The sequence below is a fragment of the Berghia stephanieae genome, chromosome 2 (genome assembly GCF_034508935.2).
Source record: "Berghia stephanieae isolate SIO BIC M18660-M18661 chromosome 2, UCSD_Bste_1.3, whole genome shotgun sequence".
In the NCBI taxonomy this organism is placed as follows: Eukaryota; Metazoa; Mollusca; class Gastropoda; order Nudibranchia; family Aeolidiidae; genus Berghia; species Berghia stephanieae.
The window spans coordinates 130,094,139-130,110,888 of NC_088361.1; the positions used below are offsets into that span (position 1 = coordinate 130,094,139).

Below are 16,750 nucleotides of genomic sequence, written 5' to 3' on the forward strand. Positions count from 1 at the left end.
TTTTTAATGATAAGAATCAACCCAAAAATGTTGAATATTTTCGCGCGGGTTTTATATGTGGGACACCTTCGTCTGTAGGATAACCTTATTGCAGGAGTACGTTTGCATGGAAGTATTATATCATTATATTGATGCCGTTTCCAACATAAAAATTAAAGGTTTTAATTTCCTTTAGTAAAAAGAAAATTGCTTTTGTAATCATTCTTTTCAATAATCTTTTGAAAAAATATTTTTACCATGATTGCCGATGAGATACAATAGATAAGTAATGTGAATATATAATATAACCTACGTTAAGAAAAAGAGCAAAATGCAAAGAAGGATATGATGTTTTCTGTTTTCAGACAAATGGATTGTGCAGTAAATTTTTACACTGAAATTTCAAAAGTCCAACGAGCAGATGATGAATAAACTCATTTTTATTGTTAAATAATGCAATATCAATTTGGAAAAAATAATCCCCCATTTCTATATTTTAGCTGTTCGATTTTAATTTCAATCGTAAAAAAATATATTATGCCCGAGATTAATATTATTCTCGGGGTATTAGGTTATATATCAGCTGTTGTTTTACAATATATTTATTGTCAATTATAGATATACAGTAACGTCGTCTACATATTATTATATTCTGTATATATATATATATATATATATATTATATATATATATATATATATACATATATATATATGTGTGTGTGTGTGTGTATGTTTGTATGTATGTATGTATAATGTTATACTAGTTTTACGAAAATATCTCCATAATGTAATCTACCAGGTGCGTGACAGTCTCGCCAGTCTAAAACCCTATGAGGACCTCTTGGATGACTCTACATGGACCAACAACACTTGTCGAACCGGGATTTAGAATAATATTTGTTCTCTTAACTATATGCTTCTACATATGCGAATTTATAAGTTAGATAATCCAAATTGTGACCACCCGCCCCAAAACAGTGTTACATCGGGGTGATTTAGATGATGCGAGTAGAGTTTATGGTCATAAATAGGGTTCTTCATATGCTTTATTTAGTACAATAAATATAGTATGGTATATATAGATTTTACTACTCACGTTCAATTAGAAATAATACATTTATATTCCGATTTGCCAAAACATGGAACAGTCTGAAATTTAAAACTAAAAATGCTAAAGATATCAATGAATTTAAAACTGCCCTTTTTGCTTTACAGTCGAATGCATAGTTATAGTTTTGGAAGATGATAAATTTTTCCTTGTAAATCATCTCTCTGTTATGCATTGTATTAGATCTATGTTAGTTTACATATTATATTATATGATTTGTAAACATTTGAGTGTATTCCTCTTAGTTGGAGACCTATGCTTGTGTCTGGATGAGATTTTTAGATGATCTGAAACTAAGTACTTTGACGGTGTGCTCTTGGAATCTACCTCTGTTCCCTATTTGAACCAATTCCCCTTTGTCTCACCTTTTCTTTTGTGCTTTAATTGTAATTTTAGAACTTTTTACTATCCCATTTTCTTCCTTTTTACTGGCGCTGATATGACCTTAATGTGTGGCAAGCGCCGTAAAACCCTTAAAAACAAAAACATTATTGCTTTAAAATACATATATGACGGAAATCTTCATATGTAACTAACAATAATGGATGTATTTAATTTGTTTTTATTTTCAATTTTCTTCTATGCTTTTATCTGTTACTCCCTTTTTGAAATTGTTATCTGCAATGTATAATGTCCTCGATAATACTAGTGTTATAAGGGCTTTTAAGGAACACTCGGTCCATTTTAAAGACCTAATTCTGATATTAGATCCTTCAGGATATTATATAAAGAGGTAAAAGCTAAAAATAAATTCACATTTCTGATTAGGGGGCAGTGTGGCTCAACGGTACGTACGGTCTTTGCTTCGTACCCGAAAGGTACCTAGTTCGATCACCCGCCGCTGTGCTGTGTGGCTTTTTAGCAAAGCACCTACCCCTAGCTCAATATGCGGCGCTGCACTGCTGCTGACGCCTTGGTTAGTCCAGTCTTTTCTTGGAATAGACCCGAGAGAAAAAATTTCCCGTATGGGATGAATAAAGGGAAATTTATTTATTTATTAATTTTTTAAATTTTTAAAAAAATTTTTGACTTCAAAAATGCTTTTTGGCATTTCATTTATCCCGACACATATATCTAATTCCGGTATGCAGCTATAGTGTCTTAATTTGTTATCTTAGATTTACAATGCAGTACGCATTCCCCGTCCTCGTATTCCTTGTTTTCACGCATTGCTCGTATAAATCTTAATATCTGAAATTTATAAATTTCAATATTTTCTTTGTACAAATTCACGTATTCCTCTTTTTCACGGATTCCTTCGTCTCAAATGTTTTGTCCGAGCAAGGTTGCGGAATACGTGCTGCACTTTATCTGATAGTTATGCTTTCGTGTACGTGTGTAAGATTCCAGTCATTCAGTAATGTCAGATTGGCTTAATGATGCCTTTGGTTACCTAACCCTTTAATGGTAGTTGATGAGTTCCATGTCAGAATCTAAGCGCAGCATGATTATTTCAGTTTTTAAATATATATGATATACTTACACATTCTTCTTAGCAACACATTGTTACCTATATTTGACGAGCTAAAGCCCCTCTCCCCTTCACCTGCCCCCCCCCCCCCTACCTACATAATTTGATTTCATTATATGAATGATTGTTTATTCTGTCGTCCGTATCCGAGTGTTTTGTCTGTCCCCTAATGAATGCCATAAGTAGATATGTCGTATTATTGTATTGTTTTACTTCATGAGCCATAATGTTTACTCATTATATTATCGTTACAACGATTGTTCTGTGGTTTCAATCTAAAAATTAATGAAAAGTAAACAAGGCGTTTTAATGACCTAGCACCTTCGACTGCGAGTCTGATGATCGGACTTGTTATGGCTTGATTGCTGTAATAAGAAATAAAACTCTCAACAACAACAAAAAAAGATCGTTATTATCACAATATCACATGAAGCCATTATTGCCTTTAATTGTCATACTTGTTTATTGGCGTTAAATACAGAGTTTGTTTGTTTTTGTTTTTATTTTGTTTTGGTTTGTTTTGTTTTGTTTTTTTTTTAGGTGGGGAGGACAAATTTGCCCAAATTTGGATTTTCTCTTTTAGATTCTTATTTTCTTGCCATAGTACAGTGAATTGTTTAAAATAGCCTTTCTTCAGCTCACATGTAAACATATTTCTAAAGTAAACGATAGTACATCGATTCTAAAACCTCTCTTTTAACTTTATAACTTTATTATAACTTTATTTGAAACAACGGCTCGAAATTGCAAACCACAAATCGATAATTCTCTTGATCTTATGTTTGTCACCTGTGGTGTATCTGTATTTCGTTGATGTATTTTTAAAAATCCAATAAATAAAATATCGATTAATACACAAATATTGATTGATAAGTCAGTGACTTACATCCGGTTATCAATACACCAGACTTGTATATAGAATGTATATGTAGGTATATTTAACCAAATACTCTAAGATTAAGATGCTATATATATCAAACTTATATGATTTTTCTTATCCTCTATTTTAGTCGTAACCATCTTGTGTACTATTAATCATTATTAACCCTCTCCTTACCAAGAACAGGAAAATCGTCACATCTGTTACTTACGATACAGCCAACAGTTTTCTCATTTAGGTTTTTTTTTGTACACAGCAATTATTGAAGAAATATTATTTTGGGGATTTTTTTGTTTTGGTTAAGTTGGGGTTGTTTTGTTAATTTTTTTTTTTGTTTATTGGTTTTTTTTTTTTTTTTTTTTTTTGGTTTTTTTTTTTTTTTTTTTTGGGGGGGGGGGGGGGGGGGGGTCTGGAAAATGATCAGTAGGGAGAGAGTTAAATTGTAATCTATATTATTATAAATATCATATCAAATTATTACAATAGTTATTTATTATAATTGCTTCGTGTAATTGAATGTATGTAATTGTCTTTTGTATATCTCTCCTGGAAATTGTCATTTTTTTTGTCTTTAAATACGCCATATATACTTATTTACATATGCCATACTGTGAAATCCCTGGGTGGGGTTCCCGACCTCACATAGTGGGCAGGGAGGTACTTGCTGTGTCTTCTATCCCCCTCATTCTGTTTTCCAACATGCTTTCTCTCTTTGTCTTGGGATGATATTACTTAGTTTTGTCCTGATGCTAGCCGGAGTCCATGGCTGGGAGGGAAACAGTCGAATGTATAGTTATAGTTTTGGTAGATGTATTTTTTTCCTTGTAAATCATCTTTCTGTTATGTAGGTACTGTTTTTGTGTGTGTCTTTTTTTAAACATATGATTTGTAAACATTTGACGGTATTCCTCTTAGTGGGATCCTTGCTGGTGTCTGGATGAGACTTCAAGGTGATCTTAAACTGAGTACATTGACGGTATGCTCTTGGAACCTACGCCTGTTCCCATTTGAACTAATTCCCCTTTGTCATACTTTTACTTGGATGCTTTGATTGTAATTCTAGAACTTTTTACTATCCCATTTTCTTCCTTTTTACTAGCGCTCATCTGACCTTAATGACTTCCAAGCGCCGCAAAACCCTTAAAATCAAACAAACAAAAGAAACAGTGTGAAATACTGACATATAATAAATCAGATTTGTTTGTGAATTGAAAGAAGATAATGGATTGGTCAAAGTTAAACACGCCATCATGTTTGCTTTAACACAATGTTACTGTACTCTGACCCCCCCCCCAAAAAAAAAAAAACAAAAAACAAAAAAAAAACAAAAAAAACCCAAAATAAAAACAAAAACAAAACAAAAACAAACAAACAAACAAAAAAAAATACAACACCCTGGGATCCATTAGAAAACTTTCCAACCACAGAAGAATGGGTAAATGAGACCGACTTTTTGCACCATAATTACATACATTATAGTAATTAAATATTTAAAAATAATCGATCACAGAATCCACTGATATCTGGGTGGGGTTCCTGACCTCCCATAGTGGGCAGGGAGGTACGTACTGTGTCTTCTATCCCCCTGTATGGTTTCCAAAATGCTTTCTGCCTTTGTCTTGGAATGAGATTACATGATTTTGTCCTGGCTCTGGCCGGATACCCTGACTAAGAGGGAAAGAGTCAAATGTTAGTTAGTTTTGGGAGATGATATTTGTTTCCTTGTAAATCATCTCTGTTATGCACCGTATTATGTTTTGTATACATATTATATAAGATTTGTAAACATTTGAGTGTGTTCCTCTTAGTGGGGACCTATGCTTGTGTCTGGATGAGACTTTTAGGTGATCTCAAACTAAGTAATTGATAGTGTGCTCTTGGAATCTACATGTTCCCTATTTGAACCAATTCCCCTTTGTCTTCCCTTTTCTTGGGTGCTTCAATTGTCATTCTAGAACATTTTACTTTCCCATTTTCTTCCTTTTTACTGGCGCTGATATGACCTAAATGTGTTACAAGCGCCGTAAAACCCTTAAAAACAAACAAACAATCCACTGATATAACTGAAACCACGGAATTCCGCGGTTTCGCGGAAAACGTATATCCCTGAACACATATTTTAAATTTTGGCCAACACTTATTCCTTGTTGGATTTGTTTTCCAGAGTACTGCAGAATGACGGTTAATATACATTAGGCACAAATCAAACTCAAAAGAATACAATCTGTTTTGCTTTTTTTTGTTTGTTTGTTTTTTTTTTGTGGTGTACGTTATCATTATCATTTTGATAAACATAAAAATATTTTTTTTAATAAAACAAAATAAAAAACTTTACAAAGCAAAAAAAATCAAAAGAATAGAAGAAAAATGTTTCTTTATTTAGCCGGATAATGAATAGTTTGTATCTATATATTTTTTCTCCTTTTTTGTGTTTGTTTTGAATTTCATTTTACAGAGAATATTTATAGTGCTGATTTTCATTGAAAGCTTTTGCACTAGATATATCAATATTAAATTGACCATACTTACCAATTTCGATTATAAGAATCAAAATGTGACTACCCTCTCGAGGCGGTATTATGTTGGGGTGATGTAGATGCTAAGTAATCGAAAATATGAAACGTGTGTATTACATAGAAGACAATAGGAGTTATTATGTCTTAAATAAATTAACAAAACCTAACATCTTACACTTCTGATCATTTCAATATTATTTTCACTCTTCGTAATCAGGCTTACCCTGGTGGCAGCAGATTCTAATGGCATCCACTACCATCACTCTGTTACCCGGGTTTCCATATAGTTCGCAAGACCTTATGTCGGATAACCGCCGCCCATAGCCAAACTGCTCTAGGGAAAGAAAAGCTTCGCAGCCAGGCTTAGTCTCAAGCGACTAATCCCACAACTGCCGCCTTACAACACCTGGATAGAATACGTGGTCTTCTGCGATCCTGGAAGCAGAGCCCGCCTGTCCCTGCATCAGTCCCCAGGCGGGATGCGAGGACTCAACCACCAACCACGTCAGCGATTGGAACCCTGCGCGTTTACGCGGCGGGGGTCGTCTGGGTCCAATTACTCCTATCTGCCAGGAGTTTCCTCCTACCTACCAGGAGGTTCAGTTCCCACTCCGGCTACACCGTTGGCCCGATCTGCGGGCACCTCCCACCCTCATAGGAGATGCCAAGTTCTCACATCTGGGCTTCGTACATCTCCTACCTGCTAGGTTTTGCCAAGTACCCACGATTGAGCCCCGTATGCCTCCCCGCGGCTGGGAGGTGACGCGCGAGATCGTCCCTTCGGGTCATTGATTCCCCAACCATGACCCTTTCAGTACAGCCATTTGGAAAACGTACTCTCTGCCCCCACAGGAGCCGTATCTCCAGCACGTCCTGGCCCTCAAAGCCAGAGCTTCACGTACGTAGCCGCCGCCCTCGCCTTGCAGCTGGGCAGGCGTGCCATTGGTTCGCTTTACCGCTTTAGGTTGGGGCCGCAAGGGGGTGGGTAACAGAATGGAGGGGGTGTCCGGCTAGCGGTGGCTAGCCAGACTAACCGGCGAGCGGTGGCTAGCCAGCCGTGGGTGTCCGACGGGTGACGCCATAAAAACGGCCCATCGAACGTGTTCGGTAGGTGACGCCATGAAAACGGCCTACCGAACGAATGCCCGGGATAGGGGTATTCCTATTCGGGCGCCTGGTTGAATCACATTCAGTTCGCGCTTCCCACGTCAGGCCGTCGTTAGGCGCCTGAAATTAGCTGGTTTCTCCGGGATGGTCTCGTGACGGTACACCGGTCCACCTCTTGCTCTAGGTCAGCACTTAAGCGCCCCTGTCAGTGTATGATACATACGTCAAGGCAGTGATTCATAAGGGGCGACCCTGGTGGCACAATATCCTTTTGAGACAGCCGAGCGCCGTGAAACCATAAAAAAACATTAGGGAAGTAAAGTGTGACGTCACACCTATTTTTCCAGTTCCAAAATCATTAAAAGTGTGCTGGTAACCAGTCCTTTGGAAGAGTAATTATGAATAGGTTTCATATTGAATCATAAAGTGGCATAACTATTTTAGTAGCAGAATATATAGGCGGGTTCTTGGGATAACAGGACGTAAAAGAACGAAGATGGATTATCTTTATTGACTATCAGCATGTATTTAGACAAGAAAATAATAAGCCATCACTCTGAAACAAAAAGATCAATTACACAAGGTATATATTCAGTCCACTAGAAGACTGGTTTTACAATTCTAATGAGATTGGAACCAGCTTTTTGACATCACACTTTTGTTCCCTATAGTGAATCTACATGGGAGAATTATATCATGATGCCTTTTCCAATAGAAAATTGCTTTTGTCATTCTGGGTGGGGTTCCTGACCTCCAATAGTGGACACGGAGGTACTTACTGTGTCTTCTATCCCCCTATATCTGTTTTCCAACTTGCTTTCTGTCTTTGTCTTGGAATGAGATTACTTAGTTGTGTCCTAGCACCGGCCGGTTGGCCTTACTGAGAGTGAGAGGGAAACAGTTAAATGTATAGTTATTGTTTTGGGAGATGATATTTTTTTCCTTGTAAATCATCTCTCTGTTATATATTATTATATTTGTTATTTTTGATGTATAATGAAATGTAAGCATTTGAGCGTATTCCTCTTTGTTGGATCTTGTGCTTGTGTCTGGGTGAGACTTATAGGTGATCCCAGACTAAGTACATTGATGGTATGCTCTTGGAATCCACATCTGATCCCTATTTGTTCCCTCTATGGGAGGTCAGGAACCCCACCCAGTGAAAAGCCATGATTGCCGGTGAGATAAAAATGGATACAATGGGTTAGAATATGAATATCCTGACGGATTACGTGAAGAAGAAGACCAAAATGCAAGGAAGGATTTGATGTTTTCTGTGTACAGGTGAATGGATGGGTGATGATGATGATGATAATAATTCCTTGAAGTCCCAGGTTTGATAATGTAAAGGAAGTCTCAGGTTTGAGAGGATTTTGAAAAAATGAGGGTTATTTTAATCCATCGATAGTTGTAAGGGACTGTTCACTTATTACGTCATAACAAATTAGCCCTTTCGACCCCTTCCTCTCCTGCTCCCCCTGTCATCACTGACCTGAAGACAGTTATGTGGGATATTAATGTGCAAATCTCTCTCTCTCTCTCTCTCTCTCTCTCTCTCTCTCTCTCTCTCTCTCTCTCTCTCTCTCTCTCTCTCTCTCAAATTCTGTCTCACTCACTCACACATCAGTGGCACTATAAAGGAATGCACCACAATGCATCAACTCCATTTAATGCGATGAATTTGGTGTGCGTCCATGAGTTTGTCAATGTTTGGGGCCATGGATGTCAGCCGTTGTCGCAGATCCCCCCCCTCTCTCTCTCTCTCTCTCTCTCTCTCTCTCTCTCTCTCTCTCTCTCTCTCTCTCTCTCTCTCTCTATATATTATATATATATATATATATATATATATATATATATATATATATTTATTTATCAGGGGTGAGAATGGCTGATCACTAAAAAGGGGGACATTTTTCAACGATTAGATCAAGAAGCATCCATGCAAAAATAACCTATAAATTTAAATTTCATTAAAAGTTATTGTGATGCAATCCAAAATGTGTCTCCCAGCAATTTCTGACATCACTCGGAGGAATTTCAAAAACTGAAAGTGTAATTATAACATGGTGGTTGTAGTAATGGTAGTGGTAGGGATAATGATGTGGTGGTGGTTGTAGTAGTTGTGGTAAGGATGATGATGTGATGATGGTTGTAGTATTAGTAGTAGTCGCCACATACATCTCCCGTATTCACAGATTCACTAATGCCTACATCCCATTGTTTCAAGTTGACCAGAGACGCCAACTTAAAATTTGGCTCACGTAAATTTCAGAAACAATTCCGAACAATTTCAATGCTTAAACGGGAATTTCTGCAAACAAAATATAATCTATTGAGATCTATAATCATCCTAATACCCCTTGTTTCAAATCAAGTAAAGTTCCAAAACCAATTTATGACGTATAAAATATTAAAATGAATGGTAGGTGTGGTGCTAATAATGATATGATGGTGGCTGTTGTAGTGGTGGCAGTAATGATAATGTATGTGGTTGTGGTGGTTGCAGAAGTGGTGGTGGTGATATTGTTGTGTTGGAGGAGGTTGTAGCAGTGGTGGTAAGGATGTGGTAGTGATTGGTGTTTTAATGGTGATAGTGTTGTGATGATGTCGTAGTGGTGGTGACAATGGTGGTGATGATGATGATGATGTGATGGAGGTGGTTGTAGTAATGGTGGTGCTTCATGAAATGATGGTGTGGCGATGGTGGTGGTTGTAGTAGTAGTGGCAGTGATGATGATGATGATAGTGGTGGTGGTGGTGGTGGTGGTGATAAGGTGTGTACTTGAAGGTGAAAAGAGAGAATGATGGCTGATGTGAAAAGGATATGATCCACTTTATAGATTTAGGTTTGTCTGACAGAAGGAAAGATAGTGTGTGTGTGTGTGTGTGTGTGTGTTGTTTGTTTGTTTTTAAGGGTTTACGTAAAAAGTTCTAGAATTACAATTAAAGCACCCAAGAAAAAGTATGACATAGGGGAACGTAACAAAAAGGGATCAGATGTAGATTCCAAGAGCATACCACCAATGTACATAGTTTGAGATCACCTATAAGTCTCATCCGGGCACAAAGAGGAATACACTCAAATGCTTACATTATACATTCAAAATAACAAATATAATAATACAAAACAGAGAGGTGATTTACAAGGAAAAAAATATATTCTCCCAAAACAATAACTGTACATTTGACTGTTTACCTTCCAGTTAGGACTCTGGCCAGGGCCAGGACAAAACCAAGTAATCTCATTCCAAGACAAAGACAGAAAGCATTTGGCAAACAGATATAAGGGGATAGAAGACATAGTATGTACCCCCTTGCCCACTATTGGAGGTCAGGAACCCCACCCAGGTGTGTGTGTGTGTGCGCGTGTGTGTATGTGTGAGTGAGAGAGAGAGAGAGAGAAAGACAGAGAGAGAGAAATAGAGAAAGAGAGAGAGAGAGAGAGAGAGAGAGAGAGAGAGAGAGAGAGAGAGAGAGCTCAAAGTGAATGTAGTGATGAGAACAGAAAGATGAACGTGAAAAATCAACGAGACTTAATAACTGAGTGAACTTTATTGATTTGTGTGTGCACGTGTATATGTTTGTAGGTCATTTCAGCGGCATTTAAAACATATATGGGGCTGTAAAAAAAATATAGATTTAAGTAAGATTAAAAGCACCGGAGAAAAAGGTTCAAATTTAGGGCTCACAAACGGACTCCAAGATCAAACTATCAATGTAGTAAGTTTGAGGTCACCTAAAAGTCTTACCAAGACAAGCACAGAATCCTTGTGAGATAAATACAAAATTTAAAACAACAAATCTAACGTCACATAAAAGAGAGATGATATACGAGGACAAACATATCATCTCCCAAAAACTACTATACATTTAATTGTTTCCCTCCCTGCCAATGAATCCGGCCAGAAAAAAGGATCAGGCCAAGACAAAGGCAGAAAGCAACTCTGATCCATGAAAGTCAAAAGATTCCACCAGGAAGATGATGTGATAGTGGTGCTTGCACTAGAGGTGGTACTGATTACAATGAGGGCAGTGGTGATGTAGTTGTGGAGATGGTGTTACTGATGATGATGTGATAGTTGCTGTCGTAGTGGTGGTAGTTGTGGTAGAGATGGTGATGATGTCATGATGGTTCAGGGGTGAGAATGACTTGTCACAAAAATGGAGTTCAAGACCTATCTATGTGAAGATAACGTAAAAATTTGAATTTCATTAAAAATTTACTGAGATGCAAATCAAAAATGTGTCTCGCAATAATTTCTGACACCACTTGGAGAAATTTCAAAAGTTGAAAGTGTAATTACAACATATTGTAGTAGTAGTAGTAAGAAAAGACGGCGGTAGAGATGATGATGTGATGATGGTTGTAGTAGGGTCGTGATAAGGATGATGATATGGTGGTTGTAGCTGTAGAGGTGTTGGGAATGATGGTGTGGTGGTGGTTGTAATAGTTGTGGTAGGGATGATGTGGGGTGGTTGTAGTAGTGATAGTTGGGATGATGTGATGGTGGAGGATGTAGTAGGAATGATGATGTGGTGGTGGTTGTTGTAGTAGTGGTGGTAGGGATGATGATGTCATGGTAGTTGTAGTAGTAGTGGTTGTAGCTGTAGTGGTGGTGGTGGTAGGGATGATGATGTGGTGGTGGTTGTAGGTAGTAGTAGTGGTGGTGGGAATGATGATGTGGTGGTGGTGGTGGTGGTAGGGATGATGATGTGGTGGTGGTTGTAGTAGTAATGGTGATAGGAATGATGAAGTAATGGTTGTTGTAGCACAGGTGGTGGTTGTAAAAGTATTGGTGATAGGGAGGTTGATGTAGTGGTTGTGGTGAGTCTTTTTAAAAGGCGGAATAGTGATGGTGATGGGCGGAGATAAACCACCATTTAGTCGGAAATCCTTCTCAGCCCTGATATATATATATAATATTGAGAAGATTTCGGGAGTTTGAAAGAATAATGTGTGTTACAACGTTAAAATCCCTTTCCATTAGATATGACGTCGGGACGGCGATGAAAAACAGTTTAGCCTCTTTCCAAAGTGCAGGAAATTTGCAACAAATTACTGCTCTCAACCATAAATCTTGATACTTTTCCCGCTTGAACAGGGACTTCATTAACTCGAAATCAGTTTGCAATTCAATCAGTTCTTGGATGGTGGATCCATCAAATCGTCAATATCAAAACTCCTACGGACTCAGGATCCATGCTGGCACATCAAGATTAAGGGGGTCCTGGAAGCGATTTTCCATAACAACTTTAATTTTTTCCAACGTGATCTGTGAAGATCCGAATGTTGTCATCGGAGATATGATCTGCAAAGTATTTTGGGGTTTGGATATTTAGTGAAGACTCTTCCACAGAGGGAGGGCCAGTAAATAGGAAGATTTGCTATGAAGCTGGATATAACAGACTACGCTTGGTGATGTCATTACCTTGTAACTGTAGGTTCAATTCGTTGAATTTTCCAAAGACATCAGACAGGTAAGTTACTTTGTCTTTGATTTCGTTGAGCTTGACGGGGATTGGAGAATTGGTTGACTGTAGAAACTCGACAATAGAGTAAATAATCGAGCAAGACAGTTACCTGAGAGAGACATCGAACTTCTGTGTGGAGCAGTCACATATTCTCAAAGAAATAAAGTCGGTCAATGATAAACCACTGGGTGGGGTTCCGACCTCCCATAGTGGACAGGGAGGTACTTGCTGTGTCCTCTATCGCCTTGTATCTGTTTTCCAATTGCTTTCTGTCTCTGTCATGGAATGAGATTACTTAGTTTTGTCCTAACCCTGGCCGAAAGGGAAACAGTCGAATGTATTGTTACAGTTTTGGGAGATGATATTTTTTTCCTTGCAAATCATCTCTCTATTATATACTGTTATTTTTTCATCTTTAACATATGATTTGTACACATTTGAGTGTATACCTCTTAGTGGGATCTTGTGCTGGTTTCTGGGTGAGACATTTAGGTGATCTCAAACATTCTTCTTTGTCTTACTTTTTCCTCAAGTCCTTTTACTATCCAATTTTCTTCCTTTTTACTGACGCTTATATGACCTAAATGTTTTGCAAGCCCTGTAAAAGCCTTAAAAACATAAAACAAAACAATGATAAACCAAGGATAAAGCCTATAAAAGAATTCCTTCACTGGGAGAGAGAGAGAGAGAGAGAGAGAGAGAGAGAGAGAGAATAGATAGATAGATAGATAGAGAGAGAGAGAGAGAGAGAGAGAGAGGGGGGACAGATAGATAGAGAGAGAGATAGCGAGAGAGAGAGAGAGAGAGAGAGAGAGATAGAGAGAGAGGGAGAGATATTGAGGCAGGAGTGGGAAGAAAAAAGTATGTGTGTGTGTGTGTGTGTGTGTGTGTGTGTTGAGATACATACAACGGTCACGAATCCGAATAGGTATAGTGAGAGAGTGATGAATCAATATATATGCACAATGCACACTCCGTATGTAGGTTATTGGTAAGGCTATTGGTAAAGGGCGAAAGTTTGCTTAGTCAAAATATTTTAATTCAGATGTCAAGTAACTACGAAAAAGGTATTATAAAGGAGGCGAGTTTAAAAGAGATTATAAGTTGATTTAAAATCGTGTATCAAGTATGCATACACCGACCGAAAAGTCCAACACTGACATGCTACAACAAGATATCCGTCACAAGGCTTTTAAACGTATAAAAGGTCACAAAATAAGTGTTACGTTACTACCCTAAGGCATAGAAAGGATAAACGAGTTAAAAAGTGAATCGTCTCAAAAAATCCTTTCTTTAAAAAAATATAGCCTTATGGAGAACATTGTGCCATTTGAGTCAATAAAAAAAAATTATACGGCGCACAACTCTACTGAAAGATTTGAAAATTAGAAATGTATTTTTTACAGATAGATAAACAGATAACTTGATTTCCTCTTATAATTTAAAGTCAGTTTGAAAGTTCGTTGAGTCAAACAGATATCATAAAATATGTACCGAAGACACTAACACTCTCAAAAACAATCAATTTCGACACTGTAAAAAGTTGTCAGTTTGGCGTTTTCACGCAAATCGTTGCATTCGAAATAATGTATTCACTTTTACAGTAATAACTTTAACTTTAAGGATTTCAGACCTTCACTAAGTTTTCAACAGTTTTCATCTATTTATGATTATAACATCAAGTATTATTATTGTCCCTTTGATGCTTTCAATATGATTGTTTCGGGTGGATAATACCCAGGTTTAGCTTCTTTGGTAATAAATTAAAAAATAATAATAATAATCTAAAAAATCGAAATTTAAAACCAGAAAATAGAAGTTGCATTGAAGGTAAAATAAGGTTTTAGAAAGACCTTATTAAATGTTATGAACAGTCAGGTGGCTCCGTAGCGCAGTGGATAAGCTGTCAGACTCTAACCTTGAAAGTCCTGGGTTCAATCCCATTGTGGACATCATTTAGTTACTGGACATATATTTAAAACCTTAAATTAATATATTATTAATATTATTATAAAATTATATTAAAAAAACAAAACAACCAACATCGGTACCATTCAACGTGTTATCGACGTGCATTTATATTGTTATCATTTTATATTTTATCATTATCATCAATGTATTCATTTACCGCGTCTTTGTCATTTTATTGGGGGGGGGGGGGTGCTTTTTTTTTTTTGTAGTTGAAGTTGTTTTCCAAAAAACTTCCTATCCCATCATTGTTTATGTCTATTTACCTTATCTGCGCCATTCACACTACACCTCTCTCATTCGCCCAGTGTCTTATTCGTCGTGTTTTGTTGATAAAGGGGAAATCAGAAACGTCCACAGTATGTCTTCGTCTATTAAATTGAAGCTTACAATTCAACACTTATCGTTATTTTTTCGAGCTTCAAGCAGCAACATTTTAATTAATCAAAGCAGCGTCAACGGAGGTGCATAAAAAGGTGCGTTTTTGTACACCTCCAACGGAGGTGCATAAAACGCCATCAAACATAATCACCAGAGTACTGTACTGTAAGGTAAGTTCTCGATCCCAGGATCGTCTTTCAACTCTGCTCACGTCTACTACTTCAGGTTTATTTTCGCAGTTGATTTTCTTACCACAACCTGTTTTAACACACGGACAACTATATGTTGGTGTGTCACGGGTCAGAGGCTATAGCGGCTTGCACTTCATGTTGGGCCACACAGAAAAATCAACAGAGGATGTACCAAGTTACACAGACAACGTTGTTTATCAATCTGCCCTCATTAAATGATGGTGGGTACAATATCGAATGAAAATAGTTCTTTCCCCGCGAAATTGCGGGCTTTTTACTTGTAAATTTTAAAAGTTGAAAATCATAAAGCCGTCTCCTAGTCCTACTCAAGAAAAGACCCCAGACCTGGGTAAGATTAAATGATCTCATTCCAGCACAAGGACACAAAGCCACAAGAAAAGAACAAATTGTAAATGATAAATATGGATCCAAGAGATCTGTAGATCAAATGGACCACAAAGGTTCAGTTACGCTTTACAAATTACTGTTGTATTCAACACTAGCAATTTTCAAGAATTTAGTTTTTCAGATATATCTAAGGAAAAGAAAAATGATTTAAAACACAGATCAGTCAGACGGGTATGGAGTTCGGTATCTGTAACTGTAACAATTGTTTGTCACATGCATCTAAGATAATGATAGACGAATGGGACTCAATCACAAAGAAAATCCGAACAACAAAATACTCTTGTGCCAAGACAACGGTAGATTCCAGACTATTACTATTACATACCTCGCTAAGATGGATGTCACATGGGTCGGGGGCCTAATCTCAGTCAAAGATGCACATTCAAATGTAAAATAAAAAATATAATTTAAAAAATAAAATAAATTCCCTATATATTCATCCCTAAAGTGAAAATTTACCTTAGGATCTATTCCAAGGGAAAACTGGAATACCTCAGTCAGCCGCAGTGCAGCGCCGCAAAATGAGGCTAGGAGACTTGCTCAAGGCCAAACAGCACGGTGGATAGTCAAACTCGGTACCTTTCGGGCACGAAGCAAAGACCATACGGCTGAGCCACGCTGTCCCAAATGTGTTAATAAAACCGATTCGCACTAAATCAAGACCATGAATATTGTGGTCTTAACCGAAAAACATTATACACTCCAGCACAGTTTCCCCGAACTCATTCGAATGCCCATATTTTTTTCCTTATTATTGTTATAATCATAATGTTATGTTTTTAAAGGTTTTACGGCGCTTGCAAAACATAACAGCGCCAGTAAAAAGGAAGAAAATGGGATAGTGAAAAGATTCTAGATGTACAATAAAAAAAAGACAAAGGGGAGTGGTTCAAATAAGAAACAGATGTAGATTCCAAGAGCACACCATCAATGTACTTAGTTTGAGATCACCTAAATGTGTCTCACCCATACACCAGCACAAGGTCCCAGTAAGAGGAATACACTCAAATGCTTACATTATACATTCAAAATAACAAACATAATACATGATAACAGAAAGATGATTTACAAGAGAAAAAAAATCATCTCACAAAACAATAACTATGCATTTGACTGTTTCTCTCCCAGCCAAGCACTTCGGCCAGGGCCAGGGCAAAACCAAGTCAAGTAATCTCATTCCAAGTCAAAGACAGAAAGCAAGTTGGAAAACAGATATAGGGGGATAGAAGACACAGTAAGTGCCACCCTGCCCACTATGGGACTGTCA

General features: G+C 37.4%; 1 protein-coding gene across 7 annotated transcripts in view; it reads left to right on the top strand.

Moving 5' to 3' along the window:
• LOC144966630 (dipeptidase 1-like) overlaps nt 1–6,123 on the top strand; it is a 55,378-nt gene extending 49,255 nt beyond the window's left edge. For 4 of the 7 annotated variants that reach the window (XM_078903386.1, XM_078903384.1, XM_078903385.1 and 1 more), the window contains one exon: nt 781–2,650. In XM_078903386.1, coding sequence (XP_078759512.1) covers nt 781–870 — 90 coding nt within the window. In that variant the 3' untranslated portion in view covers nt 871–2,650. Of the gene's footprint in view, nt 1–780; nt 3,421–4,539 lie in introns of those variants that run through there. The other 3 variants (XM_078903383.1, XM_078903381.1, XR_013644250.1) reach the window with 2 other exon arrangements.
• The last annotated feature ends 10,627 nt before the right edge of the window (nt 6,124–16,750 follow it).